The 24,818-nt window shown below is 43.7% G+C and overlaps 1 protein-coding gene across 4 annotated transcripts in view; it reads right to left on the reverse strand.

The window, feature by feature from the left end:
- Nucleotides 1–801: 801 nt before the first annotated feature.
- The window catches only part of LOC117406037 (runt-related transcription factor 1-like), a 73,334-nt gene continuing 49,317 nt past the window's right edge, over nt 802–24,818 (reverse strand). The window contains exons 1-7 of one of the 4 annotated variants that reach the window (XM_059030336.1): nt 21,286–22,369; nt 19,952–20,205; nt 16,118–16,274; nt 13,401–13,505; nt 11,385–11,561; nt 5,718–5,876; nt 802–5,082 (exon numbers count right to left, since the gene is read on the reverse strand). In XM_059030336.1, coding sequence (XP_058886319.1) covers nt 4,598–5,082; nt 5,718–5,876; nt 11,385–11,561; nt 13,401–13,505; nt 16,118–16,274; nt 19,952–20,205; nt 21,286–21,313 — 1,365 coding nt within the window. In that variant the 5' untranslated portion in view covers nt 21,314–22,369 and the 3' untranslated portion in view covers nt 802–4,597. Of the gene's footprint in view, nt 5,083–5,717; nt 5,877–11,384; nt 11,562–13,400; nt 13,506–16,117; nt 16,275–19,951; nt 20,206–21,285; nt 22,370–24,818 lie in introns of those variants that run through there. The other 3 variants (XM_059030335.1, XM_059030338.1, XM_059030337.1) reach the window with 3 other exon arrangements.

Below are 24,818 nucleotides of genomic sequence, written 5' to 3' on the forward strand. Positions count from 1 at the left end.
ACGGAAATCAAAGAGGATTCTTTGGTCCCTGGTGAATTGCTGTATCTAACGAGTCCCAGTCCTGGAGGCTTCCCACACTTAGTCTTGGGTTGTGTCTGCGATCATGTGACACCTGCTGACGTGAGGCGCCTTTCATCCTCCGTGTCCGAAGGATTGGCGTGCGTCCCCCTGCACCCAGCGGCATTCCTCTCCACTAATCACATGAGGGGCTGACGTACCCCTGCTGCTCTAAAGCGCTCTGTGTGTGTCTGCAGCCCCCAAACAGCCTGGGGCATCGTGGCCCTCTTTCAAACTATCTCAATATGATTGATTATTATTTTTAACGGTACTAATAACATTAATATTAGCGGTAACTGAAAAACTTCACAAGATTGGGGCTCCCCCCACCCTCCCCACACACACACTTTCCTTAAGGTGTTCCAGTTTGCCTCTTTCATTTCTACTTGAGACAACTATTGTAAAAAGCATTCCAAGGTATGTTTTTAATGATGTAAGCAGCAATCTAACTGATATGTAGTGCATGTTCCTGCACAGAGCTGATATCACAAGGATCTGGGGGTTCAACAGAATGAGTGATCCTGGGGTAGAAACAGACTACAGGTGCATCTCCCTGTATTCTCAATGGAATTGCATTGTGACAAGTAATGTAAATACTACTACTACTGCTACTACTACTACTACTACTACTACTACTACTACTACTACTAATAATAATAATAATAATAATAATAATAATAATAATAATAATAATAATAATAATAATAATAATAATACTAAAAAAACACAGCAGACACCAGTGGATTTCAGCAACACAACAGAAAAGTATATTTAAAAAATAAAACAAAATTAGGCAATTAGTTTCCCAGGTGAAACAGCAAAGTGTTGTGTAATAAGGGTCAATAACATTGTGGAGCTATTTACAGACATGTCAACAAAATAAATCACATCAACCTCAAACAAAATATCAGCAAAAAAGTTCCTTCTGCTCTTGTTGGAAGCATTTACCACAATGGGAGACACGCATGATGTGACGAGGAGCACAAACTGCAACCCTGCAGGCTCCTGTGGGCTGGGAAACATGGTTTGTGGGTCCAAACACAAGTAACTGTTTTATGACTAGAGCACTGCAGGGCCTTTTAATTCCAGTCAGCACCTCCTTGACCTGAGTAGCTGAACCGACTTCAAATGGCTGTTGTGACCGATTGAGAGTTATCCAAAAACTAGGGGCCTGCCCTGTACCACTGCCCACAAAATGCTACAGTGTATCATCATAGGAAAGCGTTATGTACCACCGCCCACAAAACGCTAAGAACATTAGACAAACAACTGATTCCATCTAGGCCAAGGAGTTCAGCGTAGTGACGAGTGGTCAGGGTGTGACACTCGCTTCATCTCGCTTGCGTCAGAGAGGGATTCAAAATGCAAATAAATCAAATAAATAATAAATTACTAAATATAAACTTAATCTCGCTGATAACCCAGCTGAGGTTTCATGTTACGGTTTAGGATTCCTGCCTGTCCTCAGCTCCACAGCGGGCCCTTGCCAGGGAAGACGAGAGAGACGTCTTCGAAAAGCCACATGGCATCGATTTTAAACACTTAAGATCCACGTCTGGCCTGAAAACAACAGATTTTTACAGAGTAGATGAGAGTTTGAATCTCATCCCTATTGGACTAATCCAAATTGTTGACCAGGAACTGTATAAAAATATAAAACCACATCACTTTGTGTCAAATGTTTGTGAGAATAATAAACCATAATAAACTCTGTCATTACTAACAAAAGGATTTTCTATTTCCAAGCTGTACAAGAAAATAAAATCTACTGTACATCTTGTCCTGGAGCAGAAACAAAGTGGAAGAAGGGTAACATTTTACAAAATTTTCTTCCTGTCCGTTTGATTTCTTTTGGAATATCAGCTTTTTAATGTATATTCTTTTCTTTGGAATTTATTATGGTTTTGCTGATGAAATGTATAGTAGCATTCAAATGGTATTCTTAAAATATTCATGCTGGATTCAAAGGGATTCAGGGCCATTATTTGAAAGTGTTACCAAACAAAACGTCCTGATCAGTAAGACATCAAACCAGTGATAAAGTCCCAGCCGGATGCTGCCTGCAGCCCATCCCTGACCTGCTTGTCATTTACATTTTCTACAAGGTTCCTTTTTAAAGCCCTGCTTTTCAAATGATCTTTTGTGTTGACCAGCAATATACAATATCCCTGCCTTCATTTAAAAAAACAAAACAAAAAAACAACAACAAAACAAATTCAATAACATTCAATCCATCATCACAAGTTAGGCAGATACAAATCTTTGAAATACCCGGCTGTTAGGAATACAGTGATGGCTACATTGACACCCAACAGCTCCAAACAAAAACCTAAAACAATACTAAAAATAAGTTCTGTTGGGTGCCCATGTTGTTACAATATTGCTTCTGTGAATTGTTCTTCAATAGTGCTACAATTGACCCAGGCTTTGTGTTTGACAAAGAATGAAATGACAAGACTGAACGCTCTGACCCTGCTGGAGATCTGATTGCACACTTTACAGAGTGAGTGAGTGCTGCTCCACTCCCCTTTCTCAGTCTCTCTACAGAGTGAGTGAGTGCTGCTCCACTCCCCTTTCTCAGAGTCTCTCTACAGAGTGAGTGAGTGCTGCTCCACTCCCCTTTCTCAGAGTCTCTCTACAGTGAGTGAGTGCTGCTCCAAACCCCTTTCTCAGAGTCTCTCTACAGAGTGAATGCTGCTCCAATCCCCTTTCTCAGCATATTCTACAACTACTCCAGCTTGCTCCACTGTTAAAATCAGAGTTTTTGATGTATTTATTTTGTACTCCTTAATGTCTCTGAATGAAAGGACTATATTGGTTGTATGTATGTACAGTAGATGAGAGACATCACTGAAACATTTCAGATTTAAAAGGGGTTCACATCCATGGATTAGGATATTTATTTTCATATTTACAGAGAACATTTTTATGGAAAATCCGCCCCATTTAACACATTTTCTTTTCAATACACACATTAAATAATGTAGTATTTAAATGTATGCAAATACTACATCTCTGATTTTAAGATATACACCTTATATTCTGGAGACAACCCCAAATTATTTGGTGGGCCATCCAAAATAATAGTTATTGACGTGATATTAAGGGAGGTCTCTCTGGTACTATGGGATGTATGTTGATGTTAGATGCTGTATTATAGAAATGACTTAGATTAGCAGAAATCTACCCAGGTACATACTGCTATGAACAAGCAAGCTGCAGGAGGTCCCTGCAGAATAACTAAGGCCTAGCACACAACCAAACTCGGGGCTCAATTCAAGCCCTTCTGGAGGGCTGTGTCTCTATCTGGCCAGCCGGGTGGTGTCACAGAGATACAACAGGAAGACAACGACTTTGGAAAAACACATGCATTTTAAAAAGTAAGCTTTAAACAATGAAATACAAAGGGTACTCATTGACAATCTCACCGTGGAACAGGCTAAGTGTTTTTCATAACAAAACAAAATAAAAAACAGTTTGTAATGCCACATGTTATCCACTGCAATGAACACATTGGCTTCACAATCACACACATGTCTGTGTGTGTGTCTGTGAGTGTGTGTGTCTGTGTGACTATCTATGTGTGTGTCTGAGTCTATGTGTGCGTCTGTGTGGTACAAATTACAGTGTAACACAGAGAAGTAAAATGCTGCTCTGATGTCACAAGAATATATATATATATATATATATATATATATATATATATATATATATATATATATATATATATATTCCAACGAAGTTCAATCAGAGCTCAAAGAAATTCATAAGAAAAAAAGAACAATAAGCTACAGAAAGCTTTTCTTCATGAAAAAAAACAGATTCTGAACTATCTCTCTGGGAACCGACTCAGTCCAGCCCTTGTGAAGCCAAGCAGGTCCTGAGGAGGAGCAGGGATCCATCAGGGGGAGGAGGAGGAGGAGGAGGAAGAGAGCTTCCAATAAACATGACATCCCCATGAAAATGGAAAAAAAAATCTATTCACAGCATTTCTGAATGTAAATCATTCACAGTTTTTAACCAGTTTCGTTTAGTACCACCTGTTTAGTGGTCCATAATAATAATAATAATAATAATAATAATAATAATAATAATAAAACCCAACTTTTCTCAAATATCTTGCATAGTCAACAGATATTTTGATTAAAAAAAAAGAAAATCAGTGTGACCACCAATACTGATTTTGTCTCTATGTTTTTTTTTTTCTTTTTTCATTTCAGATTCAATAAGGCTGCCACACCGCCTCGGCCATGTTGGTGGAGGAGTTGCTCAGATTCAATAAGGCCGCCACACTGCCTCAGCCATGTTGGTGGAGGACTTCCTCAGATTCAATAAGGCCGCCACACCGCCTTGGCAATATTGGTGGAGAAGTTGCTCAGATTCAATAAGGCCGCCACACCGCCTTGGCCATATTGGTGGAGGAGTTGCTCAGATTCAATAAGGCCGCCACACTGCCTCAGCCATATTGGTGGAGAAGTTGCTCAGATTCAATAAGGCTGCCACACCGCCTCGGCCATGTTGGTGGAGAAGTTGCTCAGATTCAATAAGGCCGCCACACTGCCTCAGCCATATTGGTGGGAGAGTTGCTGTGGCTCCCCTCGGCCTCCACCACCTCGCTCTGGCTGGGGAGGTTGGGGTGGAGCAGCACTGAGCCGGTGGAGGCGTTGGTGCAGGGCGGGAGGATGCGTGGTGGGGAGCGCTCCCCCCCGGACATCATGGAGAACTGGTAGGAGCCAGCGGAAGTGCTGTAGTAGAGATGGTAGGGCGGCGAGCTGGTCTGGAAAGCACCGGTCTGCCCCTGCGAGGAGGCTCCGGGGTAGGGGGGAGGCAGGTAGGTGTGGTAGCGAGCAGCGCTGCTCATGGCTGACATGCCGATCCCAATCCCCGTGGTGACCGGAGTAGGGGTGTAGGTGAAGGCTCCCGGGTAGTGCATGCGGGGGTCTGAGAAGCGGCTATCCGGCAGGGTGGGAAACTGCCTCTCGATACCCATCCGGGGGTCGCTGAAGGCTGTCAGGTCTGGAGCAGCTGGGAGAAGGGTTAAAACAGATCTTAGATAACGGAGCCTCACCAAGGCAAGCACAGGCAAGCATGGCACATCTCAGAGAAGTAAAGAATAACCCTGGATAAAGTACAATGAATGCATAGTAAAATCTTAGGAAAGGCAGGCTAAACTGAGCCTTTACCACGTAAGCATTTAGTCTAGGGATGTCTAATAGTACAGTGTTGGCCAAAGGTTTTCCTTCACCCTATAGAATGAACTAATTTTGAATAATATTACGTTAACATATTGAATTACATACCGCTTTGTAGTTTTCCACATACTGACAAAAATTGAAAAATGAGACATTTCTAAATCGAACATGAAATTATGTACTACTATTAAGGCTTCCGGTAAACTTTAGCAATATAATTTTGTAGTTTCTTTGATTACATGATGTTAAATAAAAGATCTAAATTCTGTTCATATATATTTTTTTTATGTATATAATTGTGTCTCAAGCTTAGGTGACGCAAAACTCTTGTTTGTAGCTGTAGAAGTTTAGCAGAAGTGCCAGGTGGAAAAGGACATCCATTTGCTACAGTAAAAAGGAAGCTGGCATTGTGTAATGAGGCTTGGCTCTGCAGGGGGGGTCAGTGCTGCTTCCACGCATTGCCCTTACCGGAGAGCCTGCTGGAGAGCTCAGTCAGGGAGGCCATGCCACTGGCCCTGCCTGGGGAGATGGGGGTGGCCGGGTGGACGGACGGGGTGGAGATCTGACCCAGGTACGGGTACGACTGCTCATAGGACCATGAAGGGGACACCTGCATCTGCCTGGAATCTGAAAACAAGAATACACACACCTCAGATCAAGCAGGCTGTGCAAGACATACGCACAGGCAGCTTAGTCTCAGGACACAAGGATGGGTTACTGCATTATACACCAGATTACTCTGATAAAAGCTTGACTGGTCTATGGGTATAAATAAAAGGGCCTGTTCACTTGATCTCAATACGGCCACTGTTTAAATCAAATAGGACTCAAAAGGGCATGTGTCTCCAGGGTGTATTGCTGTCTATACAATATGTAAAGTCCTAGGAAAGGCTCTTCTTAACTACACAAATATTTACATTTGCAGCAGTTCAGATCAGGAGATCGCACAGAGCCTTGGATTTACAGTAATTCAGATCAGGAGATCGCACAGAGCCTTGGGTATGTTTATGTATTTCCTTTCTTTTTTTTAGTAAACATCCAAATACCGTACATTATAGAGAGGAACGATCAGAGAGGCAGAACAGATATCGCTGGACTAGAGGATTTTAGAAACAGCCACTTCCAAACCATAGAGAATTGAGCAACAGTGATCTGAGGGTCAGCAAATTCCATACAGTATCGAGAATCCAGTGTGTGCCGATTCAATGCAGAAAGCTAAATTCTCACAACCAGCAAATTCAAAGACGATAATTCAGTGCTTTTAACTTAGGCTAGCCAATGAAATAAGGAAACAGGGATCCTAGCATATGAAACCAAAGAATCCAGAAGCAGGATCTTGTGCTGAGTGTTTCAGAAGTGTACAGCACCTCGGCCCCTCTCATACACAGAGCCTGACCCCAACAACCACACATCATAACTGGAAGAACTTTAAAACAGGCTGAAGCAGCTGCTGCAAATCTTTGACATGTCGGCAACACAAGCAACAGCAAAAAAAAGGTCTTGAATTACTTAATAATCATTTCCTTTGGCAGAAACCCAGCATCTATTTATGGGAATGGGATCAGAACACAGCCATCATTCAGACAGGAAGAGCCCCTTCCCATCATGCCCTGATTACATCTGCTCGCGAGTGAGTCAACACTGCAGGCCACCCGACAAAGGACTGACTGCTATCAGATCAGAAGCAATGAAAAAACACTGGCCCAGGATTCAAGAATAACACAAGACTTGACAAACATTGGCTACAACTATGATCTTTCAACTCATTTCCCAATGACTGGCTGCCTGCCAAGACCTTAAAGGATAAAAATGAGGCAGATTCACGCAGGATAACTGTATCTCTTAACCTGCCAGCTTCACACTCTGGAAACAAGAAGCAAACCCAAGAAACCAGACCCAGGCCCACATTGTCAGGAACCTGATAATATTACAAGCCCAGTTGCTTTTCTCACTATTATTATTATTATTATTATTATTATTATTATTATTATTATTATTATTATTATTTATTTATTAGCAGACGCATCTCTGTCATGGGGGAATAGCTGCTGTAGTATCAGTATTTGGGGTGTGGCAAAAATACATTTAACATTGAGGAAGTGCAAATCAGCAATTGAAAGCCCTGATACCTTGTACACAAGTGGGTCATATGGCCAGTCCTTTTTAAATATGAAAATAAGAGTCAGAGGCCCACCAAGCCAGCAGAGTGCCTGGGTGTTTCTAACAAGGCTCCCTTTGTCTTGGGCAGGTGTTAGAGTCAGCATTGACTCCAGCCCAGGAGCTCCTCCAAGAAACTGAAATGAACACACAGACCCACAAACACAGACCCACACACACAGACCAAAACACAGACCAAAACACAGACCCACGCACACAGACCCACAAACACAGACCAAAACACAGACCAAAACACAGACCCACGCACACAGACCCACAAACACAGACCAAAACACAGACCAAAACACAGACCCACGCACACAGACCCACAAACACAGACCAAAACACAGACCAAAACACAGACCCACGCACACAGACCCACAAACACAGACCAAAACACAGACCAAAACACAGACCAAAACACAGACACACACACAGAGACCAAAACACAGACCCACAAACACAGACCCACGCACACAGACCCACAAACACAGAGACCAAAACACAGACCAAAACACAGACCAAAACACAGACCCACGCACACAGACCCACAAACACAGACCAAAACACAGACCAAAACACAGACCCACACACACAGACCAAAACACAGACCCACAAACACAGACCCACGCACACAGACCCACAAACACAGAGACCAAAACACAGACCAAAACACAGACCAAAACACAGACCCACGCACACAGACCCACAAACACAGACCAAAACACAGACCAAAACACAGACCCACACACACAGACCAAAACACAGACCCACAAACACAGACCCACGCACACAGACCCACAAACACAGAGACCAAAACACAGACCCACACACACAGACCAAAACACAGACCCACAAACACAGACCAAAACACACAGACCCACAAACACAGACCAAAACACAGACCAAAACACAGACCCACACACACAGACCAAAAGAGACCCACACACACAGACCAAAACACAGACCAAAACACAGACCCACACACACAGAGACCAAAACACAGACCCACACACACAGACCCACAAACACAGAGACCAAAACACAGACCCACACACACAGACCAAAACACAGACCCACAAACACAGACCAAAACACACAGACCCACAAACACAGACCAAAACACAGACCAAAACACAGACCCACACACACAGACCAAAACACAGACCCACACACACAGACCAAAACACAGACACACACACACAGACCCACAAACACAGACCCACGCACACAGACCCACAAACACAGACCCACGCACACAGACCCACAAACACAGACCAAAACACAGACCCACACACACAGACCAAAACACAGACCCACGCACACAGACCCACACACACAGACCAAAACACAGACACACACACACAGACCAAAACACAGACCCACGCACACAGACCCACAAACACAGACCAAAACACAGACCCACACACACAGACCAAAAGAGACCCACACAAACACAGACACACACACAGAGACCAAAACACAGACCCACACACACAGACCAAAAGAGATCCACACACAGACCAAAACACAGACACACACACAGAGACCAAAACACAGACCCACACACACAGACCAAAAGAGACCCACACACAGACCAAAACACAGACACACACACAGAGACCAAAACACAGACCCACGCACACAGACCCACAAACACAGACCAAAACACAGACCCACACACACAGACCAAAAGAGACCCACACACAGACCAAAACACAGACACACACACAGAGACCAAAACACAGACCCACACACACAGACCAAAAGAGACCCACACACAGACCAAAACACAGACACACACACAGAGACCAAAACACAGACCCACGCACACAGACCCACAAACACAGACCAAAACACAGACCCACACACACAGACCAAAAGAGACCCACACACAGACCAAAACACAGACACACACACAGAGACCAAAACACAGACCCACGCACACAGACCCACAAACACAGACCAAAACACAGACCCACACACACAGACCAAAAGAGACCCACACACAGACCAAAACACAGACACACACACAGAGACCAAAACACAGACCCACACACACAGACCCCCACCCCACACACACAGACTCACACACACAGACCCCCCCACATACACAGACCCACATACACAGACCAAAACACAGACCCACACACACAGACCAAAAGAGACCCACACACAGACCAAAACACAGACACACACACAGAGACCAAAACACAGACCCACACACACAGACCCCCACCCCACACACACAGACTCACACACACAGACCCCCCCACATACACAGACCCACATACACAGACCAAAACACAGACTCACACAGACCCACACACCACAGACTCCCACACACAGATACACACACACACACAGACACACACACAGACCCCCCCCCACACACACACAGACTCACCCCCCCCCCCCACACACACACACACACAGACCCCCACACACAGACACACCCACACAAACACACACAGACACACACACACAGACCCCCCCACACAGACACACCCACACACACAGGCACACACACAGACCCCCCCTACACACACACAGACCAAAACACAGACTCACACAGACTCACACACACAGACAGACACACACACTGTAACCCACACACACTGAGCCCCTCTGGTCAGACAGGAGCAGATCCTGCCAAACAGCAGCTCTGTGACGGGCAGGCTGCAGACAGTCTGTGCACATTCTCACTGCGCTGTTTGGGTTTCTGCAACACAGCAGCTGCAGCTCCCACAGGTTTTAGTTTTTTTTTACAATTCCTTTTTGTTGACCTGCTGCTCGGTGAGCCTTGTACCAGAGCAGAAAGATACAAAGTGAAGGCAGACTAAATAAATGAATAAAGATACCTTGTTAAAACATTTCTGATGTAGTACTGCAGAATCTGCAGCTGCTCGCAGACCATGGGAAGCACTAATCTCAGAGTACCTTTGTAAAGGTATCTACTATCTATCTATCTATCTATCTATCTATCTAAAAATGCATACAAATTCTTTTTTTTCAATTTCAAGCTCAAAGGGGATATAGATATTGATATACTTATATTATTTTTTGTAATCTTCCTGTCAAATGACTATACTTTTTATTTCACTTTCTCCTGAGAGCATTAAAAAAACGTGGCTTTCTCATCAGGTAAGTGTGGGTGAAATCTATCTGCACCCCTTATAAAATAAAGAAACTAACAGTGTCGTCGCTCCTGTTCGTCATATCAGTCGGCTCGCCTCTGGTATTGTTCAAACCTGAACACTATGGTGGGCATGCAGCTGCTGACACCAATAAGGACAAGACCCTGATCCACTAGCAGATAAGAACTTGAAGCATGTATGGAAGCTGCTGTAAATCAAGGGCAGTACATTAGCTGTATAATCCATTCCCTTACAGCATACAGGTGTGTTACATTGCCCCATTCTCATGGTACTATGAAGGGTTAAGGACGTGTGTTTGTAACTTGCTCAGGCATGCAGTCGGTGCACAAAAGGCTTGCTTTATTTTTCTATTTGTTTTGTTCTTAGATCTCAGGACCTGATCTATCTGGGAAGGTTTCTGTTACTGGCATACTGTATTTCTATAAGAGAACAAACAAAACCACTAGCAACCTTTCCCCTGACAGCATGAAACATTACAGGAGCGGTCCAGCTCTGTGACGCTCAGGATCTCTGTGTGTTTGCAGGGGCCTGGCTCCATACAGGCACAGAGGCATACAGTTTGCTGGGTGGCAAAGTGCTTGTTTGCTCTTCACTTGCTGTGAAGAAGTGTGTAGGATAAGGGTAGCTTGACACTTCTTGCTGTTGTGGAAATAGAAAAGCATTTGAAATTTGCTTAGCACTACAGCTATGGGTCACAGGGGGGTGCTGTTTCTCTCCCCTCTCTCTCTCCCTCTCTCTCTCTCTCTCTCGCTCTCCCTCTCCCCGTCTCTCTCTCGCTATCTTTCCCCTCTCTCTCTCCCGCTCTCCCCGCCTCACTCACCCTGTATCTGGCTGTGTGGCTGTCCCGTGAAGGGGGTGCTGTGGTTGAGGGCTGGACGGGGGTTGTGGTGAGGACTGACCCTCATGGCGGTGCGTCTCAACTGCTCCAGCTCGCTCAGCCGCTCCGAGAACGCCAGGCTGCCAGGCTTCCCCTGCTCATCCAGCTTCTGACGGTGCCCTGCCGTGTGGAAGCACAGGGAGGAGGGGAGCGGCGTTAACCTCTCTGAGGAGCACACGAGGGGCCTATCAGAGCGTGCAGGCTTATAAACAAGTTGCACCAAAACCACCAGCAGTTACTCATGTAGTAGAAATTATTTCGGTTAGAAATAATGATAATGCAGGCTGTGGTTTTTCTTCTGCTGCTCTCTCTCTCTGCCCATGCACTGTTCAATCTCCTTTTCTTTTTTACAGGTTTATGGCTGGACGTTCAGGCAGAGAGTGGCTGAAGTATCATCTGTTCAGTGTAAATCCCCTCAGTAGAGCAGACCTCACATGGAGGGGAATGAATGATTATGGAACTCAAGGAGAAGGGGGTCTGTCACCAGTGCCCTCACCTACCTGCCTGCCGCCTCTCTGCTATCCTACCCCTGGGGCTATCCTGAGGAAATCACTTCTAAAATACAAACTCCTTTCCATGTCTTTGATGCTGGAGCCAACTCCTCACTCTCTCACACACACACACACACACACACACACACACACACACACACACACACACACACACACACACACACACACACACACACACACACCCCGCTCGCGGGGCGGTGCCTGCTCTCCCAGATTCCAGCCTGGCTGCAAAACCACGAGAGGGAAAAAATAGAGGCTCTCCGCTCCAGCTAGCTCTGTCACCAGATTCACAGCTGCAGAAACTTTTCCACTGCCGTTTTGGCACTTGTTCTTACGAGCCCTGCCTGCTCCTTTACACTCTAACATTGTATAGAGATTTCACTTCGCACTTGTTTCTCAGTGCCTTTCGGGTCTCTTTTGTCTCAATTTAGTGGAAGTTCACAGCAATGGAGTGAAAAAATATGCATTCGCTTTGATGATCGCAAGGTAGGCAGCTGGCTGCAAGATTATACAGGCAGGTAGAGGTGATCACAAAGGAGAGAGGGTGCAAGATTACACAGGCAGAGGCATGCGTGTGTGTGTGTGTGTGTGTGCATGTGTGTGTGTGCGCGCGTGTGTGCGCGTGTGTGTGTGCGTGTGTGTGTGCGTGTGTGTGCGTGTGTGTGTGCGTGTGTGTGCGTGTGTGTGTATGTGTGTGCGTGTGTGTGTGTGCGTGTGTGTGCGTGTGTGTGTGCGTGTGTGTGCATGTGTGTGTGTGCGTGTGTGTGTGTGTATGTGTGTGTGTGTGTGTGCGTGTGCGTGTGCGTGTGTGTGTGTGTGCGTGTGTGTGTGTGTGTGCGTGTGTGTGTGTGTGCGTGTGTGTGTGTGCATGTGCGTGTATGTGTGTGTGCATGTGTGTGTGTGTGCGTGTGTGCGCATGTGTGTGTGCGTGTATGTGTGTGTGTGTGTGCGCGTGCGTGCGTGTGTGCGCGTGCGTGCGTGTGTGCGTGTGTGTGTGTGTGTGTGTGAGTGTGTGTGCGCGTGTGTGTGCGTGTGTGTGTGCATGTGTGTGTGTGTGTGTGTGTGTGTATGTGTGTGCGTGTGTGTGCATGCGTGTGTGTGCGTGTGTGTGTGTGTATGTGTGTGCGTGTGTGTGTGTGTGCGTGTGTGTGTGCGTGTGTGTGTGTGTGCGTGTGTGTGTGTGCGTGTGTGTGTGTGTGTGTGTGTGCGTGTGTGTGCATGCGTGTGTGTGCGCGTGTGTGTGCGCGCGTGTGTGTGTGCGTGTGTGTGTGTGTGCGTGTGTGTGTGTGCGTGTGTGTGCATGTGCGGGTATGTGTGTGTGTGTGCATGTGTGTGCGTGTGTGTGTGCGCGTGCGTGCGTGTGTGTGCGTGTGTGTGCTTTGTCACGGTGCTTTTGTATTGTGCTCCTGGTTAGTATCTTGAATTGCCCTGTAGCTGCTGTACTCACGTCTTGGCTCCCGTGGTCCATCCACAGTGATCTTTATGGCTCTGTGGTACGTGGCCACTTGTGGCGGGTTTGTAAACACTGTGATGGTCAGTGTGAAGCTTTTCCCTGTTGAGAGAATGTAAAGGGATGGTCAGTTCATTCGGGGAAGCCAGAGAGAAAAGTTCATTTACAGACAATAAGTTCCACAACTCCCGTGCCTGAACTTTATCAACAGGTGTCTACAGGCTTTAATGTTTGTTTTTTTTCATAACCAAGGTAATTGGTTAGTTCCATTATATAGCATGGTCATTTGTTTTTTCCTACGTAGAAAGAATACTGTGACAAAACAGCACTATTTCAAATGCATTACTTTTCTTTTTGTGTAATCACACTGCTTTTAAAAATCGTCAAGCTGCATTATCAGTGACAAACCTGGATGATTTCATTTAATCAGCAAACAAAAGTGCCCTGCAGCCCTCTCATTCCAGCCCCTTAATAGAGTGCTGAGAAATTGGATGCCAGTGAACAACTCTGGATTAGAGGCACTGATCTAAGCACCTGACTGTCTGCAGAGAACCCACAACCACACCCATACACACACACACACCCCCACACCCACACATACACCCACACCCACATACACCCACACCCACACACCCACACTCACACCCACTCTCACACATACACACACTCACCCACACACACACACACACCCACACCCACACACCCACACACACACACATCCACACCCACTCTCACACATACACACACTCACCCACACACACACACATCCACACCCACACCCACTCTCACACATACACACACCCACACACCCACACACACACACATCCACACCCACACCCACTCTCACACATACACACACTCACCCACACACACACACACACCCACACCCACACACACACACATCCACACCCACACCCACTCTCACACATACACACACTCACACACACACACACACACACACACACACACACACACACACACTGTTACGCAAGCACCGTGCACTGAACACACACTCCTCTGGAGGCACAACCTCCTGGCCAGGGCACTATTGCACTGAGTTCTGGAGGTCTCAGCCTGGTTCTGAGGGGAACACTGCCAAGCTTAATTAAACCAATCACAATACAAGAAGCTTACAGGTTCATGTGCAGCACAGTATCCACCAATATCTGAGTCTTTACTACAGACTCTTCCCATGGAGTATTTATCTCAGAAAAAAAAAAGTTCTTCAAAATAGGCCCCCTTCATCCTGATTACACATTTCCTCTTTAAAAAAAAACATATGTCAAAGCTTTATAAGTGCCACTAAAATTGTACAAATACAACAAATGAAAATGCTTGCAGAGTAACCCTGGTGTGATGAACACACTTGCAAGCTGTGATGATTGTGGAGATGCTTGTTCCACTCAGACTCCACAGCAGGAAGCGAGTCTCCCATTGGAGCAATGCCAGCTCTTCCACTGCCGATGAACGCAATGAAGGACCTTCTTGAACGTCGACAGTAATCTGTCATCCTTACAACTTGCTTAGACACTGGAGCCAGGGATCATTGTGTTTGTGTTGAAGTGATTTGAAGAAATGAATTCATACACATTAAACCCGAGTGATCCCATGCATCACTAGGGGTCCACCCCCGAACAGATATCTTACTCTCAGAGGGAAAGAAATCCCACTGAGATTATCTGTCAATATCTGGTAACACACTGTATAACTGTTCCCTGGCATCTCAGACCCACAACATCCACAGCAGCAAGCGAGGGAGGCTGGTCTGCTGCAGACGTTCAATATGAATCTGTCTCGCTCGCTCCTCTGATTGCAGGGATCTGTATGGGTTACATATTTTCAGTTCTGCAGTACCTCTTACTACATTCTTGCATCTGATACAAATATCACTGGCTGCACATTAGGTACTCCCTAAGTACCATGCTGTATGCACAGAAACTGCATGTCCCCCAAGAAACACTGCAGTACGATACGGTAAAAGAAAGCTATTAGATGTATCATCTGGTGTGAGGTCAGACGGTACTATTACTATCCAGTTTTACAGCACAGGCCAATGAAATCCCCCAGGGAAAGGGGTACAGCCAGCCTATATCATTAGTGGCTGAAGAGGGATTCAAACCATTGGGTTTTTTAACATGTTTGCCAATCCCATCTCTGGCAGGGAGCTGGCTTAGCCTGGTTTGTTTGCATGTGCGCCTGTCTTCATAAACGTTATGGCGTGTTACTAAATGGTACTGGTTCCAGCTAATGAGCTGTAAATGACTTGTACCTGTAAGACTTCTTCACCTTGGAATGCATTACCTAATTATATTACCATGCCAGCCCCCAGATCCTTTGAAGCTGTGCTAATGGGATATCAGACACCCAGCCAGTGAAAGCTAATGTTATTAATTAGTGTCGGTCTGTGTCAATGCAATGGTTTGATTGCGTTTGTGTCGCTTCTGTCTGCGGTGTCTCTTTGGACAGACTCTCTTTCCACTCATTTGAATTGAGTCCAGCTAAATATTCAGATAAACAAGGCATTGATGTCTCCTGAATGGTGATGCAATGCAGTGAATAACTATTCAGATAAACAAGGTGTTGATGTCTCCTGAATGGTGATGCAATGCAGTGAATAAATATTCAGATAAACAAGATGTTGATGTCTCCTGAATGGCGAGCAATGCAGTGAAGGCTGTGGGCCTGTGTTAGTCGGATGTTAGGCTCTCACTCACCTCTGCCGCTGCGCCCCACGAATCTCAGGTCGTTAAACCGGGCCACCTGGTTCTTCATGGCGGCCGTGGCATTGCGCAGCTCTGCCGAGTAATTCTCATCATTTCCTGCCATCACGGTGACCAGCGTGCCATCGGGAACGTCGCCCAGGCCAACCACCTGCGCAGAACACAAGACAGAATGGCAGGGTTACTGGAATGATGACATGCAAACATCACCGGGGCTCATTCACAGACTGTCTGTGTGCTAGCTGACTGGCTGGCTGCCCTGGCTCTGCACTGCCTGGTTGTTTTAATGTGGTATTCTCTGATTGCTGTAGTTAATGTTCGCACATGTGCATGCCAGCAGTCAGATAGAATGCAGAGGAAATGAAATGTTAATAAGTTATTACCCAGTTTCCCCATTCTAGAAACACCCCCTTGCAAATAAAGGTAACGTTTTGAATACTATTTTAGACTTGCAGACATGCAGATCAGCAATTAACTATTGATTGTGTATGAACATGTAAAAAGTAAATAGACTATGCTGATGTGAACTCCTGGACATTAATAACTCAGCAATAGCAGTATAATAAGATACAGAATATTAAAAGAAAACAAACAGTGAGCACATTTCGGTTGCTTTGTCTTGCAGCAGATCAATAGCAGGTGTGCCAAAAAGAGATGCAAATAACTAATTCCAATTGAAGGAGCAGAGAAGCAGAAGCAGCATTCAGAATGCACGTCATCCGCAGCACAGGACCTGCAAATAAACTCTGTGCATTCAAAACTGCACGCAAGCAAACGTGGAACAAGTCTATATATTACACACAGAAGTGACAATGACCTGCAATAAAATACACAAAAGAAAATAGCAAACAACACCCTGGCACTGTGCAAAGGCTGTGCATTGTGCACTCCATATGCCTTTATCAAGCAATGCATTCTCTTAATCCTTTGCACACGCGCGTTTACGACCCACGCTGTCTACGGGGCTGGCAATGCAGAGGAGATCCCTTACTAACATGAACAACAGGGCATGTTCTGAAATGTCAGTGAGATTGTTTTACACAGTGCTGCATTGCAATGCCGTCGATACCTCTGTTTTGGTTTGCTCTTAGACCGTAAAGGTAACTCAGTAAAAAACAAAAACAAACTAATATACATGTCGGTAAAACGGTTGGCGCAACCGGCACGATTTTCATTTTAAAACAAGATATTTAATCACTGGAAGATTTCGAGTGTAATACCATTATTATTATTATTATTATTATTATTATTATTATTATTATTATTATTATTATTATTATTATTATTATTAGTGCAAAGGAAGCAATGGTATTACCAGTACAATAATCTTAAAAAAGAAAAGGTAAAGTACTTAATATAAATAAACCAAGGATATAGGCTTTATAGTAACAAAAGCGTTTCCTTGTTTATAACTTTGCTAATCGAATGTATATAGGGCCTACTGACTGTAATGCTAATATGTGTTCATTTGAGAAGAAAACGTGGTGGCACGGCGAGACAACAGCGTTACAATGAGGTGTGCTGTTGTTATTAGTAGTAGTAGTAGTAGTAGTAGTAGTAGTAGACGTAGTAGTCGTAGTAAATAACTGACATACTGAGAAACTTTATGATCGCCTGCTATCAGGCTTTCAGCTTTGTTTAATATTAAAGAACATCTTAATTTGAAACACGAAATGTAAGCTTGTATTTGGTTCATATATGTTAAATGTACGTCATTGTTTGATAAAATGATGTACATTTAAAGAAATGTGTAGGCATAACACAAAAGCAACATAAACATCATCTCATCATGCCCACATTAGCAAAATCTGCTCGATCTTAAAATGATGTGTAGTACTGTTTTAAAAAGCGGAAAGCGGTTTTAATATTATTTTTTTTAAAGCACAAAACGAATGATATTTAAAGCCAGCCTTTATGACTTGTGCTTAGAGAAAATGATACATCAAATACTGAGAGACTTTAAAAACAAATACAGACATTCCTTTGTATTTGTTTTATTATATTTATTTATATATGTATTATTATTATTATTATTATTATTATTATTATTATTTTACAAATGTGAAATGCGTTAAAAAATATTTAGCTAAAATATATCTTCGGTGTATAAGTGGTGCATATTGAAACCCGCACGATATCTAATTCAAGCCACATTGTTTCGTTAGGATAGCAAATGGGCTTTTAGGAGAATAATACAGTATATTCGTTTAGCTTGCAATTATTATTATTATTATTATTATTATTATTATTATTATTATTATTATTATTATTATTATCATCATCATTATCAGTAGTAGTATTATTAGTATTACTAGTACTGTAGTATTGTTTTTGTAAAAGCAACAAACACGAAGCCGTATACAGGGACATTCAAATCTGTTTTATGTTTCGGGAGTTACAATATATATGATTGGGTTGCACTGTAAAGAAAAACCTGAGTTAAATGTATCTTTATTAAACGACAACACGTTCAACTCAAACAAGCTGTACATGCGTATACACGCGTTTATCAAGTGAAAGGAAATGCTCATTATTATCGTTACTATTATCAGTGGAAACAAATGCAAGGAAATGAAGACTAGACCTCGGACTATCTGTGACCCCCCCCCCCCCCCCCCCCCCCAAAAAAAAAATAGTGCTTATTAACGTGTAATATGGAATGATTCTATTCGAGAGAAAGTGATGCAAACGAATGTGCTTATTAACGTGTAATATGGAATGATTCTATTCGAGGGAAAGTGATGCAAACGAATGTGCTTATTAACGTGTAATATGGAATGATTCTATTCGAGGGAAAGTGATGCAAACGAATGTGCTTATTAACGTGTAATATGGAATGATTCTATTCGAGGGAAAGTGATGCAAACGAATGTGCTTATTAACGTGTAATATGGAATGATTCTTACCTTCATACTAACAAGAAAACATGTTTATTTTTACAGAACGTTTCCTTAAAAAAACGTTTTTTACATTAAAAAACTAAAAACGGATATTTTCCGTTGTTTTCTGTTGCTATGTACAGTATATGTTACCGTAATGTAACACTGTAGAACTGTTATTTATACGGCAACAGATTATTATTATTTTTTTACCGTAAATGTTATGGTTTTCCAGGAAGGATTAAGTAATATGAAGTATTATGATACAATTTTCATACGGTACATTACTGGCAACTCAGCTGCCAGTTTTTTACTGTAAAAATAACAGATTATTATTATTTTTTTTTTTTTTTACAGTATAGTATTATTATTTTACAAACCTAATGTGCAAATGTAAAAACTGAATAGCAACCACTGTTATTTTATAAAGGAAAGGCGCTTCAGTTGCTGCAGATTTGATGTTTTGTCAAACCCTTGTTTTGAATGAATAAATTCCGCGATATACAGCGAGCGGTGGAGCATGATTACTAATTCACTTCCTGGACTATAGAGGTTCTGATACAGACCGTCCCCTCTCACAGCAGAGCTTGCGTGATACCTAAACCAAGCCATCATATCTACATTTATTAACAAATGCGGATGTATTTTATTATTGCCTGAGGTTAATGTTTGCTGCCCCACGTGAAAAGCGCCACCCAGTGGATTCTCAGAACTCTCCGTTTGAAAATCCGCAGTTTAAAAAAAAAAAATTAAATAACATTTTAGACATGCATTGATCAAAGATTAAAACGCGCGTATTAGTATTAATATAAGTAGTAGAAAACACCATGAACCCAGATGTTTAAGGAATGCAACACTGTACATCTTAAGAGTTAAAGGTAATTAAAGCGTGTTTAAGATGTATTGCATGGGATATTTTAAACCCATTGCTTTACAGTGCACGTCTTACCTTAAAAGCTATGGGCAGGGTCTTGTTGCACCTCCAGTGTGTTGGCAGGACAGAGCAGAGGAAGTTTGGGCTGTCGGTCCGGACCAGCTCCCCGGGGTGGTCTGCCAGCACCTCCACCATACTCCGGTCTGTAATGCGCAGTTTCCCCACCAGGGCAGCGCTGTTCTCCTGCCCCCCCAGCGGCAAGCCTTCGCTTATTTTCCCAGGGCTCAGAGTGGTGGACGGCGGCGTGAACCTGCGTCCAGGGGCAGCATCTGTGGCGAAAGCAACACATTGTTAAAATGGCAGCAAGAGAGATCAGTTATTAACAGGCTTGTACCAGAGAGGAACACTTTGGAAGTTTGCGAACATTTACTAATTTAGCAAACAACACTCCAATAACCGCACCTCAGCTGTGACTAAACCATGACGATCTCATTCAGGTATCAGTTGGGGGTACGTTTTTGCAGTTCTTGCAAAACAAAGCTAATACTATTAGTAATAGAACAATCATCCCCTATAATCTACAATAACGACTTCAATGTCCATTCATGTGTTGCTTTCATTTATAAAGCTGGCAACCACGCATAGGCTCCTGCCAAGACATTGTTTTTTAAACTGTTGCTCATTTAGAAATGAAGAAGTTACAGACGAAGTTATAAATATCTCCTTGTGTGTGCGCGCGCGTGTGTGTGTGCGTGTGCGTGTGCGTGTGCGTGTAGCTACGGCCAAAAGTTTAGCATCACCCTATAATTTTAGGATTGAGACACCTTTTTATTTATTTATTTATTTTTAACTACGGGTATGTGAACATCATTTATATATTTTATTTAACATCGTGTAAGCAAAGAAACTACAACATGATATCGCAAAGGTCTACCGGAAGCCATAATAATAGTGTTTCATGATAGATTTTGAACGGTCACATTTTTCAGTTGTTGTCAGTTTTCCGTTACGTATCTGGAAAACTACAAGCGGTATGTAATTCAATATGTTAAAGTAACATTATTCAGCAGATTTCATTCGACTTTTTGAAGCAAACTGAGTTAATAGTATAGTGTGGTGCGAAACGTTTGGCCATAGCTGTATGTATGTAGTGTAAGTGTGTATGTGTTCATTTATGTGTGCATTATTTATTGTCATGTTAAGTTTGTAGTCCTCTCTTGCAAACTTAAGGTTAACGAGATATAAACAGATAACTGCAATCATTGGCACTGCCATTTTTAAAGTGGTGGTGCTGAAAGCCGTTGAACGAAACTGTACCCCTGTATATGATGGAAGCCGTGCCGCACCCCCAGCACCCCTAGTTCCAGCACCCCTGACTGCAATGTAAAAGAGCCATGCGATTATCGTACCGTATTTGGCGTCCCAAAGGAAAACCATTACTGTTGTATATTCCGCTTGATGGAGAGGAAGAAAAGCGGCCGACACTGGCAGTGTCAACTAGCTACTCCAGTTAAAATATATATATCATCCAAGTTCAGCTTTGTCTGTTGTTCTCTCCTCGCAGACCTCGCTCTCTCTCTCTCTCTCTAACCCAGTCAATTCATAGGAGATACACGTGAACACGGAGCCACATCTGAAAATCACTCAGGGGATCCTGGTTACACTTTGTGGTGTATTCTTCCGCGGTCTGTTGCTGGCTGTGTGCTCTCAACAGCAGTAACACTTTAACTTGAAATCCCCAGCAGCGCTTCGCGAAACTTTGAAAAGGAACAGAGGCTCTCAATACCAACAGAGGCGGTGAGTCACTGACAAGTCGCGCATCGCCCACGAAAACCAACCCCGCTTCCTGTACACAGCGCACAGGCAGATCGTGTTAAGTACAGCAGGTGGAAGCGCGGCGCATTCACTTTCACATTCATCAATAAGAAAAGAAAACACAGTCCTGAAACAAACAGGTGAAGGACGCAACACAGCCCTCCTGAGCACAGACACTCACACAAACTAATAAAGCAACAGTTGGTAGGGCGCGGAAAGCGGCAGCATTCTTCTCCAGAGAAAAAGGTACTGGACAGCAGACTAAAACACTGCAGACAAGTCCAAACTCAGCAGGCGCCCATGCAGGAGAAAGGTCCTGCGTCCCACAATGAACAGTTAACAGTTTGTCTGGGTGGACAGGCAGGCAGTGGAGCTGGTGTCTGAGCTCTCCAGACGAACTCAGTGCGCTGTCCCGAGCTGACAGCGATAGTGATAGTGCTGCTAGGTCACTTGACAGTAACGCTGGCTGCAAATCTACACCAGAAAGAGAGCGCGGATTTCCCAATTGAAGCACAGACACCGGTTCTCTTGAGTAAGTAATCCCCCGGGGTTGACAAGATCCCTCTATGTCTTATTTTTCTCCACTGTCACTAGTTCCACTGCAAACCCGAACACGCTGCTTTCCTGTGCTTATCTCTCTCTCTCTCTCTCTCTCTCTCTCTCTCTCTCTCTCCTCCTCTCTCTCTCTCTCTCTCTCTCTCTCTCTCTCTCTCTCTCTCTCTCTCTCTCTCTCTCTCTCTCTCTCTCTCTCTCTCTCTCTCTCTCTCTCTCTCTCTCTCTCTGCGCTGTGCACACGCTATATGAATGACATTGCCTGGAAATGAAGTCACTTTTACTGTAAGCGGGCTCCGGAGGAATGAGGGAGGGGAGGGCTCGTTTGCATACATCGATCTCTCGGCTAATCGGGGAGACTGAAGCTGGCCCAGCATCCAGCCAATCAGGGGCGCGCACGGCCCCTGTCAGTCAGTCCTCTATGCTAAACCGCCTCAAACAGTCAATGGGATTCCTGAGGCAGGCTGCGAGGGTTTCAGTTTTATTGCAGTCAGTGCAATTAAAATATGCATTATTCAGCATCATAGTCCAATAAGAAAAGAAAATAATCAAAGAGATGCATTATAGACAGAGAAGTAAAAGTTATTCCGGTGTTCAGACTGCAGCGCCCTACTCTAAACAGCAGCAACTGCTCTAAATTCTATATAAAATAGAAGCATCTCATACCGGCCAGGGTGGGTGGTCTCTCTCCAGCAGACCACAATAATTCAGAAGACCTATCACGCTTTCAGCTTCTGTTTCTGTGCTTGAGCTCAAATTTGCCGATCTTCTCAGTCAGAGCTCGATGAAAGCTAGTTTGGGTTGCGCGTCCAGCTCGAGTTACCCCGAGTAACCACAGGAATCCAGCCGTTCCAGCCGCCGCTGGCCGGGCTGAGCTGCGCTCCAGCCTCAACTCCGGGAACAGCAGCGCCAGATGACAGCACACGCTGTCGGTTAACATCAGACGCGGTGTTCAGGAAATATAGAGATCCAGCTGTTGGATGCAGTGATTCCATGTAGGCTACAGATCGTCTATAAAGCATGGAGTAAAACCAGCATTACCTAAACCATGGCCATTTTCAGAATTACCAGAATAGTTAACTTATTTTAATAGATAGATAGATAGATAGATAGATAGATAGATAGATAGATAGATAGATAGATAGATGTCATTTCATTCTTATCAAGGTGACAGATTGTCTTGTACTTTTCTCACGAAATAAGACTATATAACATACCATTTTAAAAAGAAAGAAAGAAAGAAAGAAAGAAAGAAAGAAAGAAAGAAAGAAAGAAAGAAAGAAAATGAAAAATCCCTAAAATTTTGAAAACAAGTTATTTGTCTAAGTTGCAGCCACACCCGAAGGCCTGCAGAGGGCAGCAAATGATCTCGGGGATACTGCGAGGAAGGCTGTGGAGAAAGACGTGCGCTCAAAACTGCACTGCATGGAGCGGCTTCTGACACACGAGCCTCCAGGTTCATTAGTGTGAGCACGTTCAGTTTATGGAATTATCTGGGTTTTTTTGTTTGTTACGTGTCTTAATAATATTAAATACAATTGTGATTCGTGCATAAATACATATTAAAACAAATACATTTGTAAATAAATGCATTATGGATTCTTTAGAGTAAAACCATTAATCAACTAGGGCGAGGGAATAACTTACTATAGACATGTCATTATTTAATTAGAGTTCAACAACAGGCAGTGTATTGCTTTTGCATTCAATACGAATAGTCACACACAGTGGACAGGTCGCTGGTTTGCGGGTTTGAACCCAGAAACCTCGATGCTCGCTCACACAATGGTTTTTCAGAGAGACACAGCTATAACACAATAATCACTTATTTGTGTGCTTAAAATGTAAATCTATTGAATAATAATAATAATAATAATAATAATAATAATAATAATAATAATAATAATAATACACCTCTTTGAACGAACACAAAGAAAGCTACATATTTCAAAGCAGTCCTTCAGAAGAAACGTTAGAATAATGTTTCGGACTAACTGATTTCTCGTGCTTTAAGGGTTACAACCCGAATAACAAGTGTCTCAGCATTGCTGTTTGTTTTATTTTGCCTTGATGTTTTGAAATTGCTGTCTGCTTTATAGGGACAGCTACAACATGTTTGCAATTCTTTCCCAAAAAAGCCCTTTATTCAAATATGAGTATTTGTTAATATAGGCCTATACCCTATCCAGGTTTTCTCAGTGCACTACAGTGCAGCTGGCATGTGTGTATACTGTTAATTGAATACGCAGAATATGTAAACCTCGCAACATTTCTAAGCAGCAGTTGACTGTGTAATGCAACCCATTTTAAAAAGATGACTCCGGCTTGACGCTGTCTGCAATGCCTTGTTAAACACTAGACACTGCCCGGGTGCCTCGGACTGCAAGTGACTGCGCAGTTTCCAGAACGTCGTCCCCGTTCTCGTTACGAGACCCATCGGTCATGGCACACACCACGGTTCGGACAGGTTTACTGCTTTGAGAGACAGCTCATACAAACCACTTCGCTCCTATCAGTCAGGTGCGGTTTTTATCACCGTTTGGAGACTTAGATTAGAGGGGCAATTGCTGAACAG

Source organism: Acipenser ruthenus, chromosome 9 (assembly GCF_902713425.1).
Source record: "Acipenser ruthenus chromosome 9, fAciRut3.2 maternal haplotype, whole genome shotgun sequence".
In the NCBI taxonomy this organism is placed as follows: Eukaryota; Metazoa; Chordata; class Actinopteri; order Acipenseriformes; family Acipenseridae; genus Acipenser; species Acipenser ruthenus.